Source organism: Periplaneta americana, chromosome 8, assembly GCF_040183065.1.
Source record: "Periplaneta americana isolate PAMFEO1 chromosome 8, P.americana_PAMFEO1_priV1, whole genome shotgun sequence".
NCBI classification, from domain to species: Eukaryota; Metazoa; Arthropoda; class Insecta; order Blattodea; family Blattidae; genus Periplaneta; species Periplaneta americana.
The window spans coordinates 122,667,501-122,695,500 of NC_091124.1; the positions used below are offsets into that span (position 1 = coordinate 122,667,501).

The following is a 28,000-nucleotide window of genomic DNA, read 5'->3' on the forward strand; positions in this document are numbered from 1 at the left end:
TGATCATAGCTTTAAATTGTTCATAGGCTTATGGTAATTATATACTGAACATCCTTGCTTGAACCTTAGAAATCTTAATGTATACTTCGAAAACAGACAAAATGCTTCTGAAAGGAATGAGACAAGAGGATGCAGTAAAGTAGAACTTGTTACAAAGTTCCTATAGAACATGACGGTATAAATTTGATATCCAGTATTTTTGTTTGTAAACTTTTTTTGTATGATACAGATACCCTAATTACGTGATATACAGAGTGGCTCGTATAAAGTGTTTTTAAATGGATCAGTAAAACTAAATGCTGATTTGTCCAAACTTCATAATAGGAAGGAATCTTCCAAAAAAAAAAAAAAATGACATTGATAACTTTTCAGTTTGTTCCTTGATGGAAATTTAAATGGAATAATTTTTGGATATTCTAATTTATCTCGAAGTTAAGCAGTTTTAAACTAAAAGATTTTTTCTGGTATGTTTAGTCAACGGTCCAAAGACTGATTTGAACCTTATAAGTAGAGCCCAGATGTTTAGGCATTTATTTTGATTAAAATAGGCAAGCATAGGCACTAAAAATAGTAAAAATAGGTATTTATTATTCATGGAAACAGACAAAAAAATAGACAAATACTTAATAAACTATCCCATGCAGTACTCTCTTTCCTTGGTTACATGTCACAAGATGCTTTTTTAAGTTGTCAACTGTCATAGTGAGCCGCCTGTCAGAGAGAACGTTTTTCATGATGGAAAAAGATCTTTCTACTTCTACTGAAGTGATTGGAGCAAACTTAAAACAACTTATTTCAGAAGGACTGTCTCTACTTTCTTTCAGAGATCGGGAAAAACCGACTGTGTATTGTCTCAAAAAGAGGGGTGTGAGAAGGGTTTAGAGGCTTCAAAGTACGCGTGACTTGTGCGTACAAGCAATAACAGTAATGGGACCTTCCCTCATCCCCTTTCTTTCGCTGGTAAACCCCGAAGTGATCTGAACACTGAGGGTTATACTGTTCAAACATCTTTGTTAAGTGACATAAAAGATGGAATTGGTAGGGAAGAAAAATTTTGCGACTTCTTGGAAACATATGTATTTCTGGAGAATAAGATTCTCAGCAAATATTTGTGTGAGGTGAATATATATTTTTAATTTGTACAACCATTCTTTTTTGTTTTTGATATAATTTATGTGTGGTTTATTTTAAATGCATTAAAAATATAGAAATATACAATAACGACGTAAAATGGCTAAAAAAGGCATTTAACCTTAAAATAGGCAAAAAAGGCAAAATAAAAATTGGACCTATCATCCCCAAATGTGTGGAAACGTGTTTATCTCTAATAGGTCTTTCATACATACATTCAGTTTAAAAAAGGCATTTTGCCTAACATCCGGGCTCTACTTATAAGTGACACCAATAAGGCTTCACTCATGAGGCAACTAAGCCAAGAAGTAATGGAATAGGGTGGCCATTTCCTTTTCCCTTCCGTCTCATACATTGCTGAAGAGGTGGAATCTTAAGAAATAATGGGTATTTGAAATTTCGAAGGAATACTAGGTAAGGATACTAAAGAAGTACATAGCTCTTACTTTATATCACTTTATTAAGTATACTCAAAATAACTTTTATTAACATATAAACAGTTATTCTTTTAGGTAGGATTTCTCTAACATATTATATTATACAAATAGGATATTATCACACATTTTGCGTATTCATTCCTTCATATTCTCTTTGGTTGTAGGTGCTGCAGACATAGCTTTTTGTTTTTCATACCCCCATAAAAGGCAATCCAAAGGCATGATGTCAGTTGAGCTGGATAGCCATGCAACAGTTTTTTTGTTTGTAAACTTTTTTATATATATATGATATGTATATTGTATATCATGTCTGCTTTTTTTTCCTGATTTTCTGCATACTTAGTAAGTGGTTAGATGTTAATGGAGGTTATTTTGAGTACTTAATAAAGTGAGGTAGAGTAAAGTAGAGTAGAGAATTGTTACTTCTGTATCATTATCTAATATCTCTTCGAAATTTCAAATGTCCATTACTTCTTAGAATCTGCTTTAGGGAAAAATGTTTTGAATGAAAGTTTCTAAACTCTTTTGCGAAAAATGTGATTATCCAAAAATTATGCTAGCATTCCCTTCCAAATTCTAAAGTTACTTCCTCTCAGTGCCCCAAGGTTTGAAAAAAAGCATTTAGTTTTATATTGATTCATTTAAGAGATATTTATTTATTTTTGTGACTACCCTGTACATAGGCGATCTCATGAAGTTCCACTGTAATGTGTTTTCAAGACATTGGTACGTAGACTTTTATACAGCAGTTTGTTGCTAATGCTGGCATATATTTACTTAAAGAATGGTGGGACTAGCAAATTCTTACTTGTGAATATTGCTAATATTCGAAAAAGTAAGCACCTTCAAAAACTGAGGTTATAAAACACACGCAAACAATTTCTAAAATGTACAGACATAACTAGACAATTAAAAAGACAGTTTAATTGAAATTTGTGAGGAAAATGCAGGTTTTATCTTTTTGGGAAATTTAGGGAAAGTGAAAGTTGAACCATTTTTAAGATTTATATAAAATTATATTCAGATAGGAAAAGTACGTTGGAAGAATGAAACCAAATCAAATTAGAAAATATCAACCAAATGATAAGCCCGAAAAGACTGTGAAAACGGTAAGTGAAACTGTAACAGATCATCATCTTCCCTGTATGTTTCATAGGAAAATATTATTGTTAGTCAACTATCCGAAGACAGATTTGAACCTCACATGCGATAGCAAGAAGGCACCACTTATGAGGCAACTAGGCCAGGAGATCATGGGGTAGGGTGGCCAGTTCTTTTCCCTCTCCATTGCATACATCACTGACTAGCTACATATTCTACTAATCAGACTTCAGATGTATGTAAATCTTCCTCTGACACATATCGCCAAATGAGATGTACTGCCTGATAATGTAAGAGAAAAATGTTAAGGAAGTAAAAATACATCACAATGCATTAACAACTATTTCTTCCTTAGTAGGTTCAGGGAAATTAATTAAATAAAATCCTCAAATATACCTTCATTTGGTTTATTTAACATTTTACATTTATTTCTTCTACAATAAATTATTTTTAATTTCTGGTGTATGTAACATCAAGTTTCACACTGTTACAAGTTGAGGAGCTGAGACCTGGCGTGGAGGGAAGGATTAAGTGATCAGAAAGAGATTTTGGCATGTGAGGGGTGATAGTCGTTAATATTACAGGAATGTGTAGACCCCAAAGTTCAGCTCAGACTAAAATCTTATCTTCCCCCTCCATACGCATTGGTGTTATAGACGCAACACATGATGGGGTCACAGGACAGGTATTGCGTCTTCTACTGTACGTGGGACCATGATAGAAATAACACACTGCAACTTAAAATCAGTAAAATTAATGAAAATGAATGACATAAAATTAATTAAAGTATTATGAAAAATAATATCCAACAAAACCACAACATTAAAGAATATAATCATTAAATTAGTCAGGCAATAAACTTAAAATATTGTAGAACTCTCTCCATATGTTCATCAACTGAAAATGATAAATCTTAGACCATACTTACTTACTGGCTTTTAAGGAACCTGGAAGCTCATTGCCGCCCTCACATAAGCCTGCCATTGGTCCCTATCCTGAGCAAGATTAATCCATTCTCTATCATCATATCCCACCTCCCTTAAATCCATTTTAATATTATCTTCCCATCTACGTCTCGGCCTCCCTAGAGGTCTTTTTCCCTCTGGCCTCCCAACTAACACTCTATATGCATTTCTGGATTCGCCCATATGTGCTATGTACCCTGCCCATCTTAAACGTCTGGATTTAATTTTCCTAATTATGTCAGATGAAGAATGCAATGCATGCAGTTCTGTGTTGTGTAACTTTCTCCATTCTCCTGTAACTACATCCCTCTTAGCTCCAAATATTTTCCTGAGAACCTTATTCTCAAAACCCTTAACCTATGTTCCTGTCTCAAAGTGAGAGTCCAAGTTTCACAACCATAAAGAAATAAATCTTAGACCATGCGTAAATTATCTCATCTTTTAGATCACTTACATTTTGGTAACAGGTATCATGATCATAAATTCATTCTTTTCTTTTTTTCTCCCCCCCCCCACCCTCACAAGAAAAAATCATTTGGTGACAGGTCTGACGATCTAGCAGACCAATTTGTTGCACCTCTTTGGCCTATCCATCAATTAGGAAAAATAATATTTCAATAATCACTCACCAGAATACTATTGTGCATGGGACATTGATCATCATCAATTTCAAAGATTGGTTCCTTCTGGATCCATTTTGACTCCAAACTTTTACCAATAATTTACTGATCTGCCCATCTTTTCAACAGTCTTGCCAAATGTCTCCTTCCAGCTGGTGATAGTATAGAATTGTCCTTGGTAATTTGTTGTTGTTCATCTGTAGTACATGCTGTGTCCACTGTGTTGACATTGGTCATGCTGATAATAAAGATAATCTTCAATGTCTCCAACAGCAGGACCAACTGAAACCTGGAGCAGTTTTAGATATTTATCTGCTGTTAGGGAACCATGAATAAAGTAAGGACCAATGGCTGTGTTCAGCCGGGACAGCGCTGAGATAGCGCTGAAATAGTGACAGCACTGAATGCTTTGCTGGCTGACAACGCTGAAATAGCGGGCACTGCAAGCCTGCTGCTAGCCAGCGAAAGTGGAGGGGGTAGGCAACAACCAATGGTATCATATATTCCAGAGTAGATGGAACAATAGCAGCGTGTTTCTTTGTAAACACAGCGGACATTTTGCAATGGTCGTTCAGGACCTCACAGCTGCTGTAACTCAGCAAAAATGATTAGTTGAATTAGCGCTGTCCCGGCTGAACGCAGCCAATGATGTGGTAACCTAGTATACCAGGCCAAACAGTTTGCTTGTACTGACTTCACACTGGGCCAATTGTTCATTCTCAGTATGGTAAGTACCTGAAATTCTGATGATTAGGAACACCATATGTTGAAAAGCAAGCTGCTTCTGTGAAGAAATCCTGGAGATGTTTCTCTTGTTACAAAATTCCATCATTGTGTCACGAAACCTCATCCTATGGCAAGTCTACTCATCATTCTTGAACCTAATGGCACTTAAAGGATTTAAACTTCTCATTCTTAAGAATACACCAAATAGTTTCATGGCATCCATATACCAACTGCCCTTCCTGATCGTATTTCCAAATCCAGCATTCTGAAGGTCTGTATTTCTGCATGGTCTTCAGTACAAATGTCATAGTTCTGAATCTGTATTTCTGCCGTTCTTATTCCAAATGCCTCATTTGCAAAGCCATACTTCATCATGTTTATTTCTAATTGAGACATACATAGTTCTGGCACTGGCATATGATTCTTCACAAGATGGCAAATACTGCTTCTGAGAGCTTCGCAATGATGTGGTGCCAGTAGTGATTACTTTGACGTCAATGGAATAAGAGCCGCAGTACTTTCACCTTAACCTATAGAACTTTATAACTACTACGATGCCACACTGCATAATAGACACAGAACAAATAACCTGAGTGAGGGTTCCACAATAGATTTCAGGTCATTGTTGGTAAGCAAAACCTGAACTTCTGCTCAGCAGTACAGAAACGAGAGAAGGAGCAGGGGGTTACCAAGAAAATCCGAGAGTTTGACTGGATGGACCGTACGCACACAACAGAAGATGAAAATATGGATTCAAGTGCAAACTAGAATTCGCAGTAACTTTCAGGAATATTAATGTTTACAAGAATGGTAACCACCGAATAGACTACTTGAGAATATTATGACATCAATTCATACTGTAAAACATTTCTCAATAAATTACACAGGCCTGCGAGATTACATTTTTGTTTTGAGGCACAAGATTGAACAGATCTCTAAACCTAATTTTGGTGTGCTAAATTGAAATCTGCTAGTCATTTTTTCGTATTACGTACAGTTTTATTGTCATGCAGAAAAAAAATGTGTAATTTTTTTTTAGCAATTTGTAATTTTTAAGTACCCTTTAAAATGCGTGTAACACTGCAAAACATGATAAAATCTCAATTGTACAAATACAACAGTTTAAAATGAATCACATTTCAAACATTCTTTAGGAAAACTATTTTCTCCTCTACCTCATTCAAACAAATGCTGAGTTGGCAGTTGTTGTGGTCCTGATGATGGTATTATATTAAACCCCATCCCATCAACTATGGTACCTTGTTTTTGTCTGTTTTATGTCCTGATGGAGTCTCTCCTCTTGCTCTTCACTTAGTACTCCTAAGTTTTCTAGGTATTATTTAAGATGAGAATGCAGAAAATGTAACTTCAAGCTCATATTTTCAGTGCCTTTAATTTTTCAAGCATGGTTTTCACACTGCTTATATTGATCAACTTTAACGTTACCCAGAAACTTGTTGATCACTTCCTTGAATGAATGCAAGCCTGAAGCTCTAAGTCAATCATGATATTTTAAAATCAATATCCTTAATTAGTTGGCGAATCTCTTTGAGTCGTCAAAAAATGCCTTCTCTCACTTTCAGTTCGGACAACATTGGACATTTCTGAACAAAATTTTGGAAACACATTATCCCTAGTCTCTTATGTAAAAGGGGTAGCAAAACTTTCTGGGAGTCATTTAGCGGGTGATTTATACTATTATTTGTCCCTGGCACCAAGTGTTTTCTATCTGTAACTTTCCAGTGTCTCTGGCTCTAGAGCCCTATTCCCTTACACAAAAAGTATGGAAATTTGGTGTACCTTCCTTGTCCCAATAAAATACCCCAACCTTCAGATCACAGAACACATACATATTTAATTTTTCCCCTCCCTAGAACAGTATACAAATTTTGATATGTTTGTTTGAGGTATGTTGAAGACATGGTGCCATGATTCGCCTACAGGTATCGTCTATCTGGTGGAGCTGTTTAGATCTCAGGGAGACAAATGGGCTTTCTTAGCAGACTACTGTAGACCAGGGATCTACTAGGCATATAGCTCCCTTGGACAGCAAGTAAAGGAAGAAATTTAGAAATAATTGGAAGAGTGTAAAAGGAAAACATGAACAAATGTAAAACTTTCAAAGTTGTTTTGTTTGGAGACTAACAACATTACAGATTAGTAGTCCAATAGTAAAAAAAAAGTTACTTCACAATTTCGTAAGTTGTTTCTTTTATTTTTAAATTGCGGTAAAAATATTTACTTACTGGCAGATCTCGAAAATCATATTTCAAATCAAAACTACCCATCTGTGCATGTCATTGTGTATCTCCGAAATTCTGTATATAGTCATGAATTTTAACAACAGAGTTAATAGAACAATATTCACTAATAAAAGATATTTGAAGTTAGAAATAAATGACTGCTGTAAAAATTTTGAAATATGTAAAACCAGCATTAGCAAAAAAAAGTCTGTATAATTTATTGTATTGGTCATAAAGAATTAAGAGATATAATAATCGTAATCAATCAGTCTGTGGCGCAACAGTCACCCCGCCCAGTGTGATATAATGGAAACAAGTGAACATCCAATCTGAATTATCTATGGGACCACGCTGTTTTAGCTGGTTACTGTTTGTTTCACTTTTATGTTATGTGTAGCTATGAATTTTATACTTTAAAATTACATTTTACATCATTTAAGTTTTGTAGGACAGTATTATATGATTAATGTATTTTATTTTAACGTAGTATTGAAATATGAACTGTAATACTGTACAATTTAAAAATTTATTATACTGGTCTCAGAGTTGTCCAGTTTTATTACTTGTTCCTTGTTCACTCTTTGACCTACTTTCGATTTAGTTTATGAAACTGTTAATGTTACAAGACTGTCATTATGCTAGTGACTGTCTGCTGGAAATAGATGGAAAAACCTAATATTGGTGCTCTGTTAGTGAGCGTGATTAATCCTGATTAATATTTGACACCTCTTGGTTTCCCTCCATGTCCACTATTATGATATTTTTGGAGTGAATAAGAATTTCTTCTTTCTCATATGTGCAGTGCAGAAAAAAAGAAAACTTAAATTTGTATATCTAGAATAACTATTGCTTCTATAAAATAACCATCTGAGTATTTAATAACATTTAAAAGGTTCCAATATTGTGAGCAATGTTGTCTGCTAAGAAAGATGCAGGTAGGTTTTGGCATTGAGATGGGATCAGCCAACCTACCAAATGAACGAAGAGCACTCCCAATTGTAATACTCTCTAGCCGGCTAATGGCACAATGCTGTCCTCCTATACCGCAGTGGGTCCAAGTTTCTGAAGTTCTACAAATAACAGCAAATGAGAATGTAAAAAGTGTATTTTGAGAGACATATCACACTCCATTTTGTCATATGTACTTAACATAGTTTCCACAACAAGTTCTATGTAGTTCTCTGCCTTAGAATTTCCAAGGAAATTTGAGCAAACGTCTTTGAAAGCGCACCATGCCATTCTTTCTGTAACGGAAAGTTCTTTTCTCAAAGAGTCAGCGATAACTTTGTGAATTTGTGGACTGATGAAAATGCCCTCTTTTAATTTGCCTTCACTCAAACTGGTAAACTTTTCCTTTAAATACTGAAAACCACACCCTTGTTTGTTCATTGCTTAGACCTCACTTTGAATTGTTATGAAATTTACTTAATAGAAAGGACCAATATCTGTTTATTTATTAGAAGTACAAAATAACATGCCAACAACCATAAGAAACAGGAAATAAGTCATAAACTCATAAAACGCATTAGCTTTTGTTTTGGTTTATACCCCCAACCCACGCCAGATATTTCCTGGTGGAGCACTTATCGAAAAATGAAATTATAGTATATTTTAAAAACCTTGTGATATGAAGAAAAGAGATGCAATTTCGGATTCAGCGCATATCAAACCATAAGGGAAACATTGTTTTGAGTCGGAGCAGTCCACACCTGTGAAGTAACGGTTAGCACGTCTAGCCGCAAAACCAGGTGGCCCAGGTTCGATTCCCGGTCGGGGCAAGTTACCTGGTTGAGGTTTTTTTCCGGGGTTTTCCTTCAACCCAACATGAGCAAATACTGGGTAACTTTCGGTGTTGGACCCCGGACTCATTTCACCGGCATTATCACATTCATCTCATTCAGATGCTAAATAACCTAAGATGTTGATAAAGCGTCGTAAAATAACCTACTAAAAAAAAAAAAAGTCGGAGCAAAATTCCTGTTCAGTGTAATGCAAGTATATGGTAGGTCTACTGTTACATTTATAGTAGAAGATATAAAAAAAATTATAAATGAAAAGAGATTACAATGGTACAGGTATGTTAAAAGGTTGGAAGAATACCAAAGGAAATCCTGCAATAGGAACCAAAGTATTACAAACTTACTAACAGTCGAGCAGAGACAATGCTACAATACACAATGTGTACGAACTTCTCCATTCCGTTACACAGATATCACCATGAGACTTTTGCTATTATGAAAGAGACTGCTGTTGAATCGGGCGAGAAACTTCAACTACACCTCAGTTTAAAGGCTAGGGAAACATATTTTCTCTTTTGCTCGCTCACATAGCAGCAGCAGCAGCATCTATTATAATTTAGAGTCCGAATCCAAAAGATTTGATGGCAAAGCTGGATATTTTCGTAAATGTTCTTGATTCATCAAAGAGTCTTCTAGGTTACACAGGATGCATTTTGGCAAAACAAAAATTCCAATTTTAAACAGGTGTGCTGCTAAACAGTCATGGCCAGTTAGCATTCGAAATTTTGCTACTGTATCATGTCAAGAAGAATTAGGTATATGTTTTTTTTTTTCAGTGAGCAATATTGACCAAGATTTATTATTATTGTTTTCTTGAAATTTCTTTAGAATTTTGATTTCAAATTATTTGTGTATTAACAATTTGGCACTGTGCTAAGATATCTTTTTCAAGGGTACTTGCAATATTTTAGTTCCTTTCTTTGTCAAACAATCTGCAATCTCATTGCCCATAATACCAAAATGGGCAGGGATCCATTGGAGATAAAGATTTTTATTTTGTGTATGGATGATGAATTTCTGAGATTTTGGAATTTTTGGAAATACTGATTGAAGCTATGACTTGGATTGCAGAAATTGAGTCGCTAAATATAACAGCATTTTTGAACAGATTAATTTGATAAATAAGTTGTGTTAATGCCCTGTTGATTGCTGCAATTTCTCCATCAAAGTGAGTAGGACTCCCTGCAGACAAATAAAAACTGACTAATTTGGAATATATTCCAGCCCCAACTGGTTCATCATTTTGATATTTGGAGCCGAAAACGTTTAGATAAAACTGACGATAGTACCACATCTTAGATCAGCATTACATTAAGTAATTTTTACAGCTTCTTAAAACTAAATGTTAAATTTTTTTTAGAAAAATAAATAATATTGCCATACATGTTTCGGACGAAATATCACTTTGCGATCTCTCGTAAAATTTACGTCATCCTAATCCACTGCCATAATAATGTAACTTCACTTGTTTTGGCATACTTAGTATTTTGCAACACTCACCCAAACTGAATTCCAGGTCAAGACTGAGAGTAAACAACCATTAAAAAAAAAACATAATAATAATAATAAAAAGGAAATCTCTCTTGTCACTGGCCATCAAAGACGACAAGTCGAAAGGATTAATGCTAGGAGTACCTGAATGACTGCAGATAGTGTTACTTTCAACTGCAATAAAAGGTTTTCGCCTCCCCCCCCTCTCTTTCCTCTCTTTGTCCTCTCAATAATAAAATGTGGATATATTTGTTCACCATTCCTTTCAGTGCATCCTTCAGCAGGCAGTTTCTTTTCAGCCAGTGAACCAACCAATTCCTTTTTCTCTTTCTGATCAGTTTCAGTATCATTCTTTCCAACACAACTTCATTTGTTATTCTGTCTGTCCATTTCACACTCTCCATTCTTCTTCACAGCCATATTTTGTGCTCCATACAATACCACACTACACGCAAAGCACTTTACTAGTCTCTGTCCTTAGTTCTTTCTCCAGATGTCTGCAGAAGAAACGCCTTCCCCTAGTAAAAGCTTTCTTTGCCATTGTTATCCTCCTTTTACTTCCTCATACCAGTTCATGTTACTGCTTAAGAGTACACCCCAAGTATTTGAAGCTGTCCACTTGTTGCAGTGCCTCATTTCAAATTCGCACGTTTACCTTCTTTATTTTTCTTCCGATAACTTTGGTCTTCGTCTTCTTTGCATTTATCTTCATTCTATACTGCTATCATTTAGCTCCAGTAGCATATCCTTTAGTACTGTCTCCTCTCCTAGCCTTCTCTCTTTCCAATCCAAACCAATTTTCTTCAGGAACCCCCGCCCCCAATCAGTTGATTCCAATCCACTCCACTCTATCAAATGCCTTTTCTAAATCCATAAATACTGTAAACACTTCTTTATTCTTCTCAAGGTATCTTTCGCAGATCTCACACTGTTTCTTTCTTTGAAGCCAAACTGCTCTTCTTCCAGTTATCCTTCCATCTTAGAATATAAATGTTGATTCAGTATTCACAGGAGATTCTTCACTGAATGCGATATCAGATTGATAGGCTTGAACTCATTATATTTCTTCGATATTGGCAGCAATAATGTCTCTGTAAAATCTTCGGGCCATTTTTCTTTTTCATATATTTCGTGAATAATGATAGAATTTCCTTCTTGTCTTCACCCAAGCATTTCACCAATTCAATGGGGATTCCTTCAACTCCTGTTGCTTTCCCATGCTTCATTTCATTAAGCGCTAGTTCAACTTCTTTGGCAGTAAAATTTTTGGAAATACTAAACATTTTTTTCCTCCATTACTGTATCTTGTACAATAATGAAAATTGGTATGTATAAATCACTGTACTTCTGCTATATGAAAAAAATATTTTTAGGATTTAAAAAAAATTATTTATATATAATTTTTTTTTCAAAATTCAAAATGTTTGCAGTTCACTGTGCAGTGATGAAGTGTTTCCCTCATAACTAAAAAATTTGTTAACTTCATGTTCTCTTTTATTTTATTGCTGAAACTCATGTTTATGATATCATGCTCAATTTCAACTACATTCCTTAATAAATAATATTTTTCTTTTTATTTTGTGTAATAGAAAATACTGATATTTTACCACTTTTTAAATTAATTAATTTTTTTATCAGACAGTCTATCAAAGGGAGAAAAGTGATCTTGCATCATATTGTAGATATGACATGCATAAGTACACACAAAAAATTTCATCACAGAATTTTGGATAGTTTTTGAGTTATGTGGGAAATGCATCATCACTGCACAGTGAACTGAATTTTGAAAAAAAAAAAAAAAAAAAAAATGTAAAATTTTTTTAAATCGTAAAAATATTTTTTCCTAATAGCAGGACAATGTTTTACACATACTAATTTTCATTATTGTACAAGATACAAGCAGCATGGTTTTAGGCGTAATAGGTCAACTATTGTTCAGATATTTTTTATTCGACAGATAATGAAGAAAAAATGGGAGTATAAGGGTGCAAAGCATCAGTTATTCATAGATTTCAAAAAGGCATATGACTCGGTTAAGAGAGAAGTTTTATATGATATTCTTATTGAATTTGGTATTCCCAAGAAACTAGTTCAATAAATTAAAATGCGTCTCAGTGAAACAAACAGCAGAGTCCATATATAGGTCAGTTTCTGTCAGATGTGTTTCCAGTTCACTGTGGGCTAAAGCAAGAAGATGCACTATCACCTTTACTCTAGAGTATGCCGTTAGGAACGTCCAGGATAACAGAGAGGGTTTGGAATTGAAAAGGTTACATCAGCTGCTTGTCTATGCGGATGACGTGAATATGTTAGGACAAAATCCACAAACGATTAGGGAAAACGGGAATTTTACTTGAAGCAAGTAAAGAGATAGGTCTGGAAGTAAATCCCGAAAAGACAAAGTATATGATTATGTCTCGTGACCAGAATATTGTACGAAATGTAAACATAAAAATTGAAAATTTATCCTTTGAAGAGGTGGAAAAATTCAAATACCTAGAAGCAACAGTAACAAATATGATACTCGGGAGCAAATTAAACACAGAATAAATATGGGAAATGCCTGTTAATATTCGGTTGAAATGCTTTTATCATCCAGTCTGCTGTCAAAAAATCTGAAAGTTAGAATTTATAAAACAGTTATATTATCAGTTGTTGTTTATGGTTGTGAAACTTGGACTCTCACTTTGAGAGAGGAACATAGGTTAAGGATGTTTGAGAATAAGGTGCTTAGGAAAATATTTGGGGATAAGGAGGCTGAAGTTACAGTAGAATGGAGAAAGTTACACAACACAAAATTGCACGCATTGTATTCTTCGCCTGACATAATTAGGAACATTAAATCCAGACATTTGAGATGGGCAGGCCATGTAGCACGTATGGGCGAATCCAGAAATGCATATAAGATGTTAGTTGGGAGGCAGGAGGGAAAAAGACCTTTGGGGAGGCCGAGACGTAGATGGGAAGATAATATTAAAATGGATTTGAGGGAGGTGGGATATGATGGTAGGATTAATCTTGCTCAGGATATGGACCAATGGCGGGCTTATGCGAGGGCGGCAATGAACCTCCAGGTTCCTTAAAAGCCAGTAAGTAAGTACAAGATACAGTAATGGAGGAAAAAATGTTGAATATTTCCAAAATTTTGCTGCTGTAAGCTGTACCTACAGTAATCCCTTAAGAAAGAAAATCCTTTTTTGTCATCTGATATGGTTGCTCCGTCCTCTATAGCTAAGTCATTATTATTATTGTTGTTGTTACTAATATCACTGGTATTATTGTATATCTCACTAGTTACAAGAATCTTCACGTATGAGTGCATTTTGAACATACTTATAATTAATAGTTCATTTAAAATGATGGTGAACAAGAAACAAAGAAATCAACATAGTTTTGGACAAAAAAATATATATATTTCAGGAAAACATTTCGGCAAAATATATACAATATTTACAATTTCATAATTCCTCATTCATCAAAATTTATTTTTACAAAAACTTTTAATTGAAGTTATGACTACATACACACAATCTTCCATTCAAACAAATATTCCTAAAAAGTTAATATTTCTAACATTCTCCTTTCCAACTAAATGGAGTTCGAGGAAGCTATGATTTCCCACTTTCTAGTATATCTTTGGCTTCATTTATTTTAGCTGCTAACAATGGTGATCCTCCCCTGTCTGGGTGATTCAGAGCCATGATTCTTTTGTGTGCTTCCTGCAAAATAAACAATGTAACCTTTGTGGTTTAATTATTTTTTTTAATGCTGAAAAAACAGAATTCTTCTCAAAGGAGAACTGAAAAGAGAAAATTAGTGTAAAATTTTCATCAGTCAACTATACATGAATACAGTTGTATTAATCTTATTACCTTCACTTTTGTTTTACTTGCTGTTGGTGAAATCCCTAGGATCAAACTTGCCTCTCGTCTTGTCATTTTTGGCTCAAACCCTCCTTTGTAGTACTTACTATTCGCAAATGACTGGAAAAAAAAAAAGAAATAATTAACATCAATGTGGATTAGCAGTATATTTTAATACTCTCCTATTCTTTAGTATCATTACATGATTATATTTATTTCATTTAGAAAATGAGTGCCAAAATCCTATACACAATATTATTACGTAAGAAGTTAAAATAATTCTCTATGAAGACAAATACTTATGTTGAAAATACATGCATTGAACACAACATGCCTTGTTCTGGAATAAGGAATGTATAACCACATATTTCCTTTACAATCACGGATGTATTATATGTACTGTATACATGTTTCCCAAAACAGGAGACATTAAGTTAAATCAACTATAAAATGTATGGGCTATTCCATTTCAAATCGACTGAAATATAGAAAAAATTGACCTTGCAATTTTTAAATACAATGAAACTTTTTCTGTCCATTGACAACTGTGATACAATGCTTTGTGCAAAGTTTGAGGCATCAGAACTTCATAGTGTTTAAATTAAAAATATTTAAATTTATCGTATTTTCATAAAATTAGCAACTTTAAACTGTTGTGGCTCCGAAATCCTTTCACCCAATGATCAAAATCATGGTTTATTTTGATGCTGAGAAATTAAAGTTTATATTGACATGTAAACAGTTTTTCTTACTTTTTACGGAAATGGAGAAATTTAGATTTTTCTTCATTAAGACGCCTTTGACCACGAAAAAATATTTTTAAAATATATGGTTAGATTCCACATTGAAAGTACAAATAAACACATATTTTTTACTGGTGCACCGTTGTTAAAGTATTGAAAATATCAAATAAAGAAAATAAATACTATGCGCATGAAGTAACCAGCTGACTGTGAGGTGGGAGCTAGCCGAGACAAGTAAGGCCAAGAGACAAACACGTGATGTTCCGTCTAGTAGCGCATAGCTGGGCTAGCTTTATCACAAGTTTTCATAAACACAAGAGTAAAATGACATGCAATGCTCGCTTATCTTTAGCTCTCAGCCAGTGCGTGCGGTACTGCGCCGTTCAAGTCTAGGTGTGTGAAAATAATTGATTTAATACCCTCGAAACTTATTGCCGAGCCACTAAGCAAACAATGCCGAATCCCTCTTAATAATGCAAGGTTTTTTCTCAACATTTTTTACATTTTTACAAATTGGCAAAGAGCCTAAAAGTAAGTAAAATCAGATTATTTCTCTCTTTGTATACAATAAAAATAAGGATTACTTCTTAACATAACCTACCAAATGTCAGCTTCAAAATGGGCTCCCGTTCAATGTTCTGCAGTAAACAGTTCCAGAGTTCTGAGCGCTGAAAGAGGCTTGTTTTTTTAAATATGCTAAATTTGTCGCTCAATAGTACGAAAACTGTTTGACTTTCGATAGTATATTTTTGAAAATGCACTGTCCTCAGCACCTTGTATAAATAGGGAAAAAATTAGAGTATTAAAAAAATGCGAGGTTTTTTACTGATCAATTTCATATGGAATAGCCCGTATACTCTTCTAATTTCATTAATACATTGGCTCTTGTTAATCTGGCCTCAATAATCCTACCTCTCAATATTCAGCTGCTTCTAGTGTACTTCCTATTACTTCTACTGTAATATTTTCTGAGGAATTTGCACCAGTGCCATGTGTTACACTGTATTACTACTTATACACTATCCTTCTATAAAAATAAAATTATGAAGGTATATTATTAGTCTGATCTTGTATTAACTGTTACTAGTGATATCAGTAAGTTTTAAACAGGATCGGTCTTACTGGTTTTAAACCAGAATGCTGTTTAAAATGGTTTTTATCACGTTTTATTGTATTAATTAGTTTTATTATCAAATTAAAAAGATTCTTAACACAAATATTAATAATAAAAATGAGAATGCAAGCAGATAATAATAATAATAATAATAATAATAATAATAATAACAACAACAACAACGTAACTCATAGTTTTCGTCTTTTCAAAATTAAATACTTTTGAGCTAGAAAACTGAAAGTAAATTTTCTTCACAATACATGCTACAAATATAATGTAGTAACACTAATAATAAGAGGAACAAAACTTAAGAATAATAAACACCTTTTCTCTTGATATTTTGAAAACTACCATAGTTAGTTAAACTAGAAAACAAATATCTTCCTCATTTCTTGCTGCTACACTAATCTTCCTCAGTAGTTGCTTCATCAGATATTGTAGACTCTGGAGTCACTGGTTCAAAACTAGTGAACTTAAGATTCCATCTTACCATTACAAGTTTCTCAAACTTTTCAGAACACAGCCTATTTCTGAGTTTTGTAAGAATGTTGACATGAGCAGACCAGTTTCTTTCACATGCAGCTGAAGAAGATGGCACATGTAATATTCACGAAACAATTGAATATAAAGCCTGTCCAGAACATAAGCTTTTCCACCACAGACTGCTGTTTCAAAATGATTCCAAATGCTTGAACAAGTGCTATTTTTAGCAAGCAACTGTTAAAGAAAAATGGTGCCTCCCTTGGTCTGATTCCTCTATGGAAAAAAATATGTATCAGTTAAGTATTGTGGCACCATTTCTAGGAACAGAAATATCGCAAAATCAAGAGACCTCTGTACAGAAAAGAAGTGAAAATGAGAGCTGTTTCTTTTCTGATAGCTGGGATCCCACTCATTCCAAATTGGTCTTATCTTTAGGCCTAAATATCTTAAAATAAAGAAAAGGCTATAAAGAACACCTGTTGAATATAAATGGAAGTACACCATTAGTAAAGTATCATCTGCTGAGTGGAGACATATTACAAACATAAGGAAAAAAAAGGAACAAAATATTCCATCTATAATTGCGAGACTGAATTCCTGCCAATATTGTCACTGGCAATGTGGCTACTTTCACTGTCTGTGGGTTAATTTGTCACTAACCTGTCATCAAAACCTATGGAAAAACCAGCGCAAAGGTACGGTTTTATTACTGAATACTGAATGCATGTAAGCACCACTGCATAGAGCAGGAAACCTTTTTGCTCACATAGAGTCGGTGATTATGTAGCAAGTATCAGCCAGGCCATCTTCCCGCAATAGAGGTCTGGGACACATATATTACCAATTAACATATAAATACATTTTAAGGCCTAAGTTCACAATACCGGAGTGGGTGTACGCTAAATGTGTAGAAGACGCGAGCTGTTCACTTTTGAACTACTCTTACATTTCGTAGGCATTACTGTTAATCCTGATACACGTGTCTATATGCATTATGTTGGTTTTTGACATTTAGGCATAATTTTGAAGGCTTATATAGGGGGTAGCAGGTTAAGTCCCTCACTGTAAACCTCTGGCTGTATCATATGCAAAGAATATAGTCTTTGCAGATAGAGGAAGCATTGACACAAATATAAAGATAATATGTCATTTTAGTACTCACCTTATAACATGTACTTCGCTGTCTGAATTGTCAACGTGATGTTCAAGTCATAAAACATTAATAACCTATACGAGGATGAAGAAAGGATGATACTGAAACTGATAAGACAAAGATGAATTGGTTGAGTCACTGGATGAGAAGAAACTGTCTACTGAAGGATGCAGTGGAAGGAATGGTGAACGGGAGAAGAGTTCAGGGCAGAAGAAGATATCAGATGATAGACAACATTAAGATAGGCCTACATGAATCATATGCGGAAATTAAGAGGAAGGCAGAAAATAGAAAAGATTAGAAAATCTGGGTTTGTAGTGAAAGACCTGTCCTTGGTCAGAAAACTATAAATGAAACCTATACGGATATTGTTTGTAAAGTATAAGTAAATTGAAATCATTTCCGAATTACATGGATCCATTAATTTTTTATAGACAGTTGAAAATAGTTTGAATTACATTATCAAAGAGTATGTCTTTTATGAATTTTAAGGTTGAATTTTTCAACGATCTTGTGGTGTAATAGGCTAGTTATGATGAGAGACTATTAAGCTCAAGGTTTCTGGATCGACTCCCGGTGATTCTAATATGTTGTTGTTGTTGTTGATTTCTAATTCCAGGCGTTTGACAATAAAGTCATTTGACCTCTTGCACTCCAATATTTTTCAAAGATATTATCATGACCAGCCACTGAAGCACAGATTTTGAGGTGTTCCGAATCCATTTCTTGGTTTGAGTTGCACAATGGACAGTTAGGGGACTGATATATTCCAATTCTATGCAGGTGTTTGGCCAAATAATCATGGCCTGTTGCCAATCTAAATGCAGCTACAGACGATTGTCGTGGTAAATCGGAATTAACTGTGGATTTTGATGCAGAGAGTTCCATTTTTTCCCTTGGGATTGTGTTATCAAATTTTGTTTGTTGAAGTCTAAGTATGTAGATTTAATAAATCTTTTCACAGAGTAATACATAGATTTAGTAACAGGTCTGTAAGTAGCAGTGCTGCCCTTCTTTGCTAAAGCATCCGCATTCTCGTTTTCCAGGATTCCACAATGGGATGGTATGCATTGGAATACAATTCTTTTATTGAGTGATATTAATTGAGAGAGCATTTTAGCTATTTCTCCTGTTTGAAATGAAGGTGTGTGTTTAGAGACTATTGATAGAATAGCTGCTTTGGAGTCTGACAATATAACTACATTCTTAAATTTACTGATGTGGCATAGAAGATTCCTGAGACTTTCACTTATTGCAATGATTTCACCATCAAAACTTGTTGTTCCATATCCAAGACATCTATAAAGTGAGAAGAGAGAGCACGTAACACCTGCACCAGCACCTTGTTCTCTGGAGATCAAGGATCCGTCGGTGTATAAATGAAGCCAGTTTTGTGGAGGGTACCTAATATGTTGTTGTTTTCTAATGCCAGGCGTTTGACAATAAAGTCATTTGACCTCTTGCACTCCAATATGTTTCAAAGATATTATCATGGCCAGCCACTGAAGCACAGATTTTGAGGTGTTCCAAATCCATTTCTTGGTTTGAATTGCACAATGGGCAGTTAGGGACTGATATATTCCTATTCTATGCAGGTGTTTGGCCAAACAATCATGGCCTGTTGCCAATCTAAATGCAGCTACAGACGATTTTCGTGGTAAATCGGGAATTAACTGTGGATTATGATGCAGAGAGTTCCATTTTTTCCCTTGAGATTGTGTTATCATATTTTGTTTGTTGAAGTCTAAGTATGTAGATTTAATAAATCTTTTCACAGAGTAATACGTAGATTTAGTAACAGGTCTGTAAGTAGCAGTGCTGCCCTTCTTTGCTAAAGCATCCACATTCTCGTTTCCCAGGATTCCACTGGAGTGAAAATGGCAAGTTGTAGCCGATTTAAGTGAACACCATATTTTAACGTTTTGGTGGCTACTTCATTCACACACAACCCCCAGAATGACTGGAGGACCACACCTGTCGTTGGTCGACGGGTCCACTGGACCTAGCTGGGAGATCTTGTTAATCACCAGCTTTCCCTCCTTAAGCCACTGGAGGACGATTTTAGTGCTATAGCAGGTCAGCACTAGGAACAGAAAAGTAGAAAGAGGAGAAAGGAAAGTGAAATGAACCCCTAGGCTTCGAATGCTCTAATGTCATCGGGGTCGAAGAAAGTAAGAGTTCAGTTAGAGGACTGGATAGGAAAGGGTAAAGAGGGAATTAGGTATTGAATAGAGGAAAGTTATACTAAATTCAGTCATTCACTCATCAAGCTGAGCAGTGCTAATTGATGAGTAGCCCCTCCCTTTAGTTCGGCTCGTAAAATTATGCTTACAAACAGCTGCACCATGGGAAGGTAGGGATGGGACATTGGGTATTTGTCCAGGTTGGTTCCTTAAAACTTTCAATGGGAAGGATTAATGGCTCTCCCCCCTGTATCCGACAGATACCCTTTTGCAGCCAGGGTACCTAATATTAATTGTCTCTAAAGACAATTGTTTCAGTATTTCAGTGTTTACTTCTGATTTCAGTATTTCTTCTGTTAAATTTAGATTATATTCTATATTTAATAGAGTTAAAGGGTTTGGTTTAATTTGTAAGTTTTCTTTTAAATTCGGGATATTGATTTTCTGTTTTAATTCCTGAAAAATGGATATGAAACTTTTTTGAGTTTTCAATCTACATAGAGGACTGTATGAATGCCAAATGTTTCCTGGTAATCTGATAAGTTATTCATATTAAATCAGTGCTTTTTCTTCTATTGTCATTTTGATGCTGTTAATATTAGTGAGGAATCTCATAGAATCTATTGGAGTTGTTTTGATTCCACCAGTAATGAGTCTGAGAGCTTGGTTTTGAACATATTCTATGTCGTTTATGAAAGGTGAAGTAGTTAAAATTTCTCCGCAGTATGTCAGCACTGGCTGTATAAACATTTTGTATGTAGTGTTCAAAGTATTCCTAGAGCATCCCCATTTCTTTCCTGCTAGTCTTTTTAGAAGGGAGAATCTTTTACGAGCTTTTTCAGAAATGTATTTCAAATGGTTGCTCCATGTTAACTTACTATCGAAAATAACTCCAAGATATTTGGATTCATAAGTCCTAGGAAGGTGTTGGCCATTGTATTGGATATTGAATTCTCTTTCTTTTTTACCGAGTGAAAATATTTGGTAGTTACTTTTGCTTAAATTGAGTGTCATCAAATTTGATGTATTCCATTCATGTAGTTGATTTAGAGCTTGAAGAGTGGGGTGATTCTAATATGGTAAGAATAATACATAGGCCTATATGTGTTGCTATGAAAGTTTAGTGAAGATAATAGACAGTAGGAGGAAGTGAGAAGAAATGGAGAAAAAGGGAAGTGTTTTTATTATCCACCTCTTTACTTCCACCATCCCGCAAGGGATAAATTTCAGAACACAGATTCCTTCCTTTCCCTCTTGCTTCAAAATTCCAATCTTGTTCACACAAAATAAATTATTGGCACTGAAAGGTGACTTCGTAAGCATGATGATCATTCGACAAACGCAGACAAACCTGCTCTTTTTAGTATTTTAAGACATAATTGTCAGTGAGAATCCGTATACTGAAGTTCCCCCTCCCCCGCAAGAAATGTAAGTTAATGCATAACTAGCATAAGTTAGATGAAAATTTGGCGACACCGGTGTTGTGCACTTGTTCCCATTTTAATTAAACTTTCGAAGTTTTCTACGATATCATCAGCCTGTTTACAGTAAAACGTCACTAATCTATCTTCTGATCATCCCTAGTTAAACTTACGTAGAAGTTAAGTTAGGGTACACCACTTGGTAGAACATACCCAAAAATTAGGTAATAGGCCTGCAACTTCGCCTCTCACTTAGCTGCATTCTAATCAAACCCACTCTACTCTATTCAAAAACCTCGGTATATCGTTATCACAGCGAAATAGTGTACCCAAACTTAATCTTCAAGCCATTTGAAAACCTGTTTTCTTTACATACAGCAGAATCGAGTTTTGGGAAAGACTTCATGGCTTCACTCATCTTCTGAGACACCCCAGGTACAGCTCGTAGGATATACCTTCCTGCAAATCCAACCGCTGCTAATCCGAGGCCAGCAAGAATAACGCTTCCAGCCTAGAGAGAGAAAAGGAGATAAGCTTGTCGTTGGAATGGTCTGTTGCATCACATTATCAGTGATTAGGTCAGAATCGCTTATTTACAAGATATTAAATATGCAAATACTATATATCACGCACTGGTAACTGGCGAGGGATCGCCGGTCTTTTGCAAGGTATGTGATAAGGTTAGTGGGTAGTTGAGGGAATGTCTGTGACGTGAGGCCGAGAAATATCTTATTTCAATAACTTAAGATCCTCGACTTCACGTCACTTAGTTATCTCCCACTAACCCACTAATTTTGTAAAAGACCGGCGGTCCCTCGCTGATTACCGACGCACTTCAATGCCGCAAATAATGCGTACCATGTTTATATTACAATGTACTGAACAGTAGAGATGGGTAAAAAATAACACAACAGTTATTTTGGAACTGTTCCGGTCTCGGAACTGTTGCAAAAATGAACAGTAGGTCGGAACCTCCTGTTCCGAAATAACAGTGTTCCGACTCCGAGCTGCTCACTTGCCCAGCTGTTGCGGGCTCGCAGTACCGCGTTGCACAAGGTATGTTCCGACTCCGAGATAACAGTCGGAACGTCGGAGCTTGTTCCGATGAACCAATGACAGCTGCAGTTACACTGTTCTCGTTGTTCTTTATGTTGTACTTGGAACTTCGTTGGATGAAGTTGGTACTTGAAACTCTCACGTGGTTGGAGGGGGACGCATGGAAATTGAAATCCTTGCGGTGGCGCGAACTTTAATATCAACATTTGTAAGACTGGCCAATCATCTGTAATGTTATAGTATTTAATAATCTGTAATATTCATTCCCGCTTTATGGTTTATTTCACCATGAGTTGACTAATTCTGTTTTATAAACATTCTACAAAGTCATAAAGTACGCATACTATTATTATTTCATTGATCAGCTGATTCTATACAAAGGTTAAAGTCGTAAATGGTAATGAGTGGTTTAGTTACAATGTCTGTATGTCGTTTGTTGAGGTTAAGTCTGACAAGCACAAGTTTTTGTGCTATCTTCTCTGTTATCAAAGAACGACAAAAATGTTGTAGCATTATTTGTTGGAAACTACCCATATAAGTACTGATTTGGAGAGCGAGGTTTAATGCGAAGTTTAAATTACACTTTGGTAAAGATGCGATTCCAACATTTTACTAACCCACTGCGGGGTTTCCAGGTTTCAGTACTGCCAATATATATCTTTTTTATTTATGAAATTGTAATATTTATTATTATTATTATTATTATTATAACTGTGCATTAAGAAAAGTAAAAATAAAAATTAATGATTTGTTTTTTTTATTATGTAATAGAGAGAACAGAAATTACATACCATATGTTTTAAATGTTATATTATTTTTTTTAGTTGGCTACCATGTCTTTATAACTTAATGTACGAAAACAAAGTGTTGTATTCTATCCTTGTAGTCAACAGCTGTGTAATTACTAACATTAAGCTTTTGAGTTCTGTCCGCATGCACAGCAATTTTCCAAAATCGATTCGAATGTGCATTGCAGTGCCATCTATACATAAGAATGTGTACTATGTCATGCCTATGAGTGCTCCAGTGTGAGCTGCATGGTGTTATTTGTCTATGGTGAAGAGGGAGGGTACTGTACCGTTCGTTTGAACGACTCCGACTCATCACCACTGGTGACTGTTATTTCGGAACTGTTATTTGGAACATAGTATTTTTTCGGAACCGGAACCGTCGGAACTGTTCCGGGAAAAGAACAACTTCGCCCATCACTACTGAACAGTATCATAACCTTTGAAAATAGATCACAGATCACATTATAATCAATTTAGCTGAACCAGTGTTGCCAACAATCGTCATCTCAAAGTCGCCAACAGTATCGCCAACTCAGAATTCCATTTACCGCTGCACAAGCTTAAAAAACCGCTAAACTGTAGATAAAAAAAACTCCAGATTTTTCTTAACACATCACTTCCAAATTTGAAATACAAACTATACAGTTTTAGAAACTACAACATTTTATATAAATGTAGAAAAAGTTATGGAAAGTGTGTATAATTTTTTAGACTCTATGTTCTATCCTAGATCATATATAAAACAGATTGACCAAGCTTATATTAAATTTAGACGCAACTGGAAAATAACGGACGCTATGCGTCGCTAGTGTCGAGAAATGAGCTTGCAATAACCAACACTAGATGGCAGAGCACCTGAAAAGTACATAGAGTAATACGACTGTGGGATGACTTTTTTACGTCATGCCACCTCCAAATATCTTTCTCATTGTAATGTGAGGTTATGTTACTTTGATGTGTCGCTAAATTGTAGCATACAGCAGTGTTGCCAGGTCTCCGGAAATTTCCGGAAATCTTCGGAATTTTTTAACTTCCCGGAAAAATAGGAAATAAAGTTGTAATCTCCGGATTTTTTAATGTAGGAAATTATTTATTTTTTTTAGAAAACCAATCTTTGGCATACATTAAAACTGGTAGATGAACATTATATAGTTAAAGTTTTGTTAATATTTTATAACTTGACTACTAATGCTTCCCTAAATATAAAATATGTAACGCATAAAAACGAACATATATGGTCTGGAGAAACATCTATGAGAGGAAGATGGTGACTACTAAATCAAATTGGTGAGTAGAAAAATTAAAGTAGAAATCTTTTTATTATAGGTTCATGTATTGTAATAGTTAGAAGGTTATAATAACATTTTATGTGATTTTCAAAAGTGCCTCCGGAAATTGTGGACAAATCTCCGGATTTTTTTCATTACGACCTCCGGAAATATTTTTTCAAGATCTGACAACACTGGCATACAGAAGCTTGTTTTACCCAAATTTATCAACACACATAGATGACATTTTGGTACATGGCTGATATAATGTTGTTTGCGTTCAGTATATAATCTGTCATCATTTGATGTACGATATCTAATTGTTTTTAATTTTCAGTATACAATACCTCACTAGCAACAATTAACACAAAATACTAAAAAGAGCAGATTCGTCTGCGTTTGTTGAATGTACATCATGATGCTCACGAAAAGGCACTAATTTATTTTGTGTGCACAAGATTACAATTTTTTAATATGAAGGAAAAGCAGGTATTCGTCTTCTGAAATTTATCCGATAGGGGAAGAATTACAACTCCCTCCCCCCCCCAAACATGTTTCCTCTTTGCTATAGTAGGGAGCAGGAATATTGGCGGATGGAGGTATACCCCTTCATACAAACCCAACCCACGTTCCACCCCTACTTTAGCTGTAGCTAAACGTTCTTCGAAGGGTCGCTTCCGAAACATCTTTCACTCCTCGCTACGTAACCTAAAGTCTGTAACATCGAAATAGTGTTTATATATAAACACTGTCTGTGTGTCAGTATTTAGTGTAATTTCTGTGCGCAGCATTTTAATTATTTCATTAAACAACAGCACATGTGAACACGTCATTTGTTATAATACAAACTGCTGGTATACAATATGCGACATGATTTTATAACTACTATACTGATATCGAATAGCATTCGTATTTTGAGGTGAATGAACTAAGAAAATCAGTTGAATTAATATCTTCCAAGTTCGACAGTCTTAGAGAAGAATTGGCGCACACAAGACATGAACTCAATTCCACACAGGAGGAGATGAAGAGGCTAGTGCAAGAAAATGACCATCTCAAACAGGAAGTGCAGCAATACACACGCAGAGACAATATAATGCTATTTGGAGTTCCGGAGATCGATGAACAATCAACTTATGAAGTCATTGCCTAAATATCGGAAGTCATAGGCGATAGTGAATTGGTCCAACATGATGTAAGCATAGCACATCGCATACCATCCAGGCCAGGAAAGACGCGTCCTATTGTCATCAGCTTCACAAAGAGGAGAAGTCGTAATGAATGGCTCCAGCTGTTCGGAAATGAGGCCAAAAATGATGGCAGCGGTCCTGGGATTGCGACAAAGGAAGTCAACAGGGACCTTCCGGCAGGAAGAATCACAGCAGGTGACCAACTTACAGCAGTGACCAGAGACCTTTTGAACAAGACAAGGGATGCAAGAAAAGATGAAGCCAGTCCCGTGAGTAAAATCACTAATGTTGACGATGTAAATAATTTGTAAATAGTATTGTGTCGGTACCCAGGTTTTATTTTATATAATATAATTGACTTAACAATGGCTAGTAATACTATATCAAATGAAATCCATCAGTGCAAATTTAATAATGATAACACAATGGTTTTTAAAGATTTACTTCACTGCAATGAGTATATTGCCAATAAACTATCAGATCTTAAAATATTTCACTTAAACTTATAGTGGCCTAATTCCTGTTTTCCTCATTCTCTTAATAACCAGAATTTCAATCATATTACGAACATTTTAATTTGGTGTATTAATTAAAGTTTTTTTTTAAGTATTCGTAAACACTATAAATAATCCCTTTCGCTTGGCTCCCTTTCTTGACATGTCGCTCAACTAGGCACAGAAGCAATTCCACTGTTAGTATTGAAAATTACTGTTTGAATATGTGCACAGTGAACAGACAACAGCTGCGATGACTACTCTCTCAATACACAACGATTGGCTTGCAAGCAACTACACCCGAACGCATCGACACACTGCCAGTCAGTCACCCCAATGGACAGGTCAGAAGAGAGGGGGTGGTACGTGCAAAAATGTGCTATGTACGACCCGCCAATATCTTTGCTCCCTACTATAGGCCTACATGTTTTCATTTTACAGGTGTATTATATGATGCGATATGGAAGCAGATAAATAATAACTGTACGTTTCTCGTCCACATTAAATTCAACGTGTTCATAACGTAGGCCTGATATATTGCTTCATGTAGGCTACACAGCTGGCAGTGTTCTTTTTACGAGTAAGCGGTCGTACAAATCATTTTCTTTTCATCTGAACTTTTTTGCTAGAATATGCGTTTGTTTTTTTATTTGCTCTGTATGTTGTTAAATAACTACTGAACATCGTCTTTGGTTAACAAATTGTTCTAGTATTCGTTTCATATCAGTCTTACGGTATTGAATTATGTCCATAACGTGGGCGAGATGATATCAGGCTGGAAAATTCGCTCTGAATGCATTTTTTTACACAATTTTCTAATTTTCAGCAGATTTACGATACCCTATGCGGTTTCTCTGCCAATGCAGAGTTAATTGCAATATACGGTAATTCTGTTATTTTCCTGGCACTTTTATATCCGTTCTCATAAACGTACTGATTTAGATTATTTACCCTACTGTAGGTATTTTGCTCTCTACAAATCATCGTTAGTCAAATGAAATAGTCTATAATAGTTGTTTGTAACGAATTAGTAGACAACCTCAATCCCTCCTGATCGCCTCCCTTACGAATTTCTTTCTCACTTTAATCAAATTTCATTTATACTGGTCCTTAAATTACATAAACTAGTGCTGAGGTAGTTACGGTGATTTCTGAAGTGAAAATCGTTCAATTTATAAGGGTGAAATCAAAAATAATTTTTGTAGCCTTTCCTTGTCCTTAATTGAAAATTTGAGTAACTTCATATTACGACAATATTTCTTCCTTCTTCTGCAGTTAACATAATCGCAGATGGACATTTCTAAATGAAGTTTGTTACACAGAAACCTTTGAGACAATATTGACACTTGAAGTTCTTTATACATATATATATATATATATATATATATATAGTTCATCTATAAAAGTTAAACTAGCGCTGCACTATGCCATGCACCCCACCCCTTGTTTTCTCCCTTGAAATATATCGGTGCCGGGTAGAGTTCCCGGGTAGCTCAGTTGGTAGAGCGTTGGTACGTTAAACCAAAGGTCCCGAGTTCGATGCCCGGCCCCGGAACAATTTTTCCCTATAAATTATTCAAATCAACTTTGCAGGGAGTTATACCAGAAAATCTTGATTAGCGCTGAGGTAGTTTCCTTCATATTCAGCTTCTTCACCTTGCATACATGAGTCTGTAACAGGTTTGGTTTGGTCAGTGCTGTCATGGTAATTTTTTTCTTGGCCATGCA

The 28,000-nt window shown here is 35.3% G+C and overlaps 2 protein-coding genes across 3 annotated transcripts in view; one reads left to right on the top strand and one right to left on the bottom strand.

Moving 5' to 3' along the window:
* Positions 1 to 7,771, top strand: part of LOC138705018 (growth hormone-regulated TBC protein 1-like) — a 79,442-nt gene extending 71,671 nt beyond the window's left edge. For both annotated transcript variants that reach the window (XM_069833559.1, XM_069833558.1), the window contains exon 8: positions 1 to 7,771. This exon is cut by the window's left edge and continues 10,628 nt beyond it. The gene's annotated coding sequence lies outside the window, so the exon portion shown is untranslated.
* Positions 7,772 to 13,901: 6,130 nt separating this feature from the next.
* Positions 13,902 to 23,822, bottom strand: LOC138705019 (mitochondrial import inner membrane translocase subunit TIM14). The gene is made up of 5 exons (XM_069833560.1): positions 23,739 to 23,822; positions 22,332 to 22,349; positions 21,850 to 21,984; positions 14,386 to 14,496; positions 13,902 to 14,232 (listed from the first exon to the last, which is right to left on the bottom strand). Exons 2-5 carry the CDS (start codon positions 22,332 to 22,334, stop codon positions 14,122 to 14,124), a joined length of 360 nt encoding a protein of 119 aa, XP_069689661.1. The 5' UTR covers positions 22,335 to 22,349; positions 23,739 to 23,822; the 3' UTR covers positions 13,902 to 14,121.
* Between the last annotated feature and the right edge of the window lie 4,178 nt (positions 23,823 to 28,000).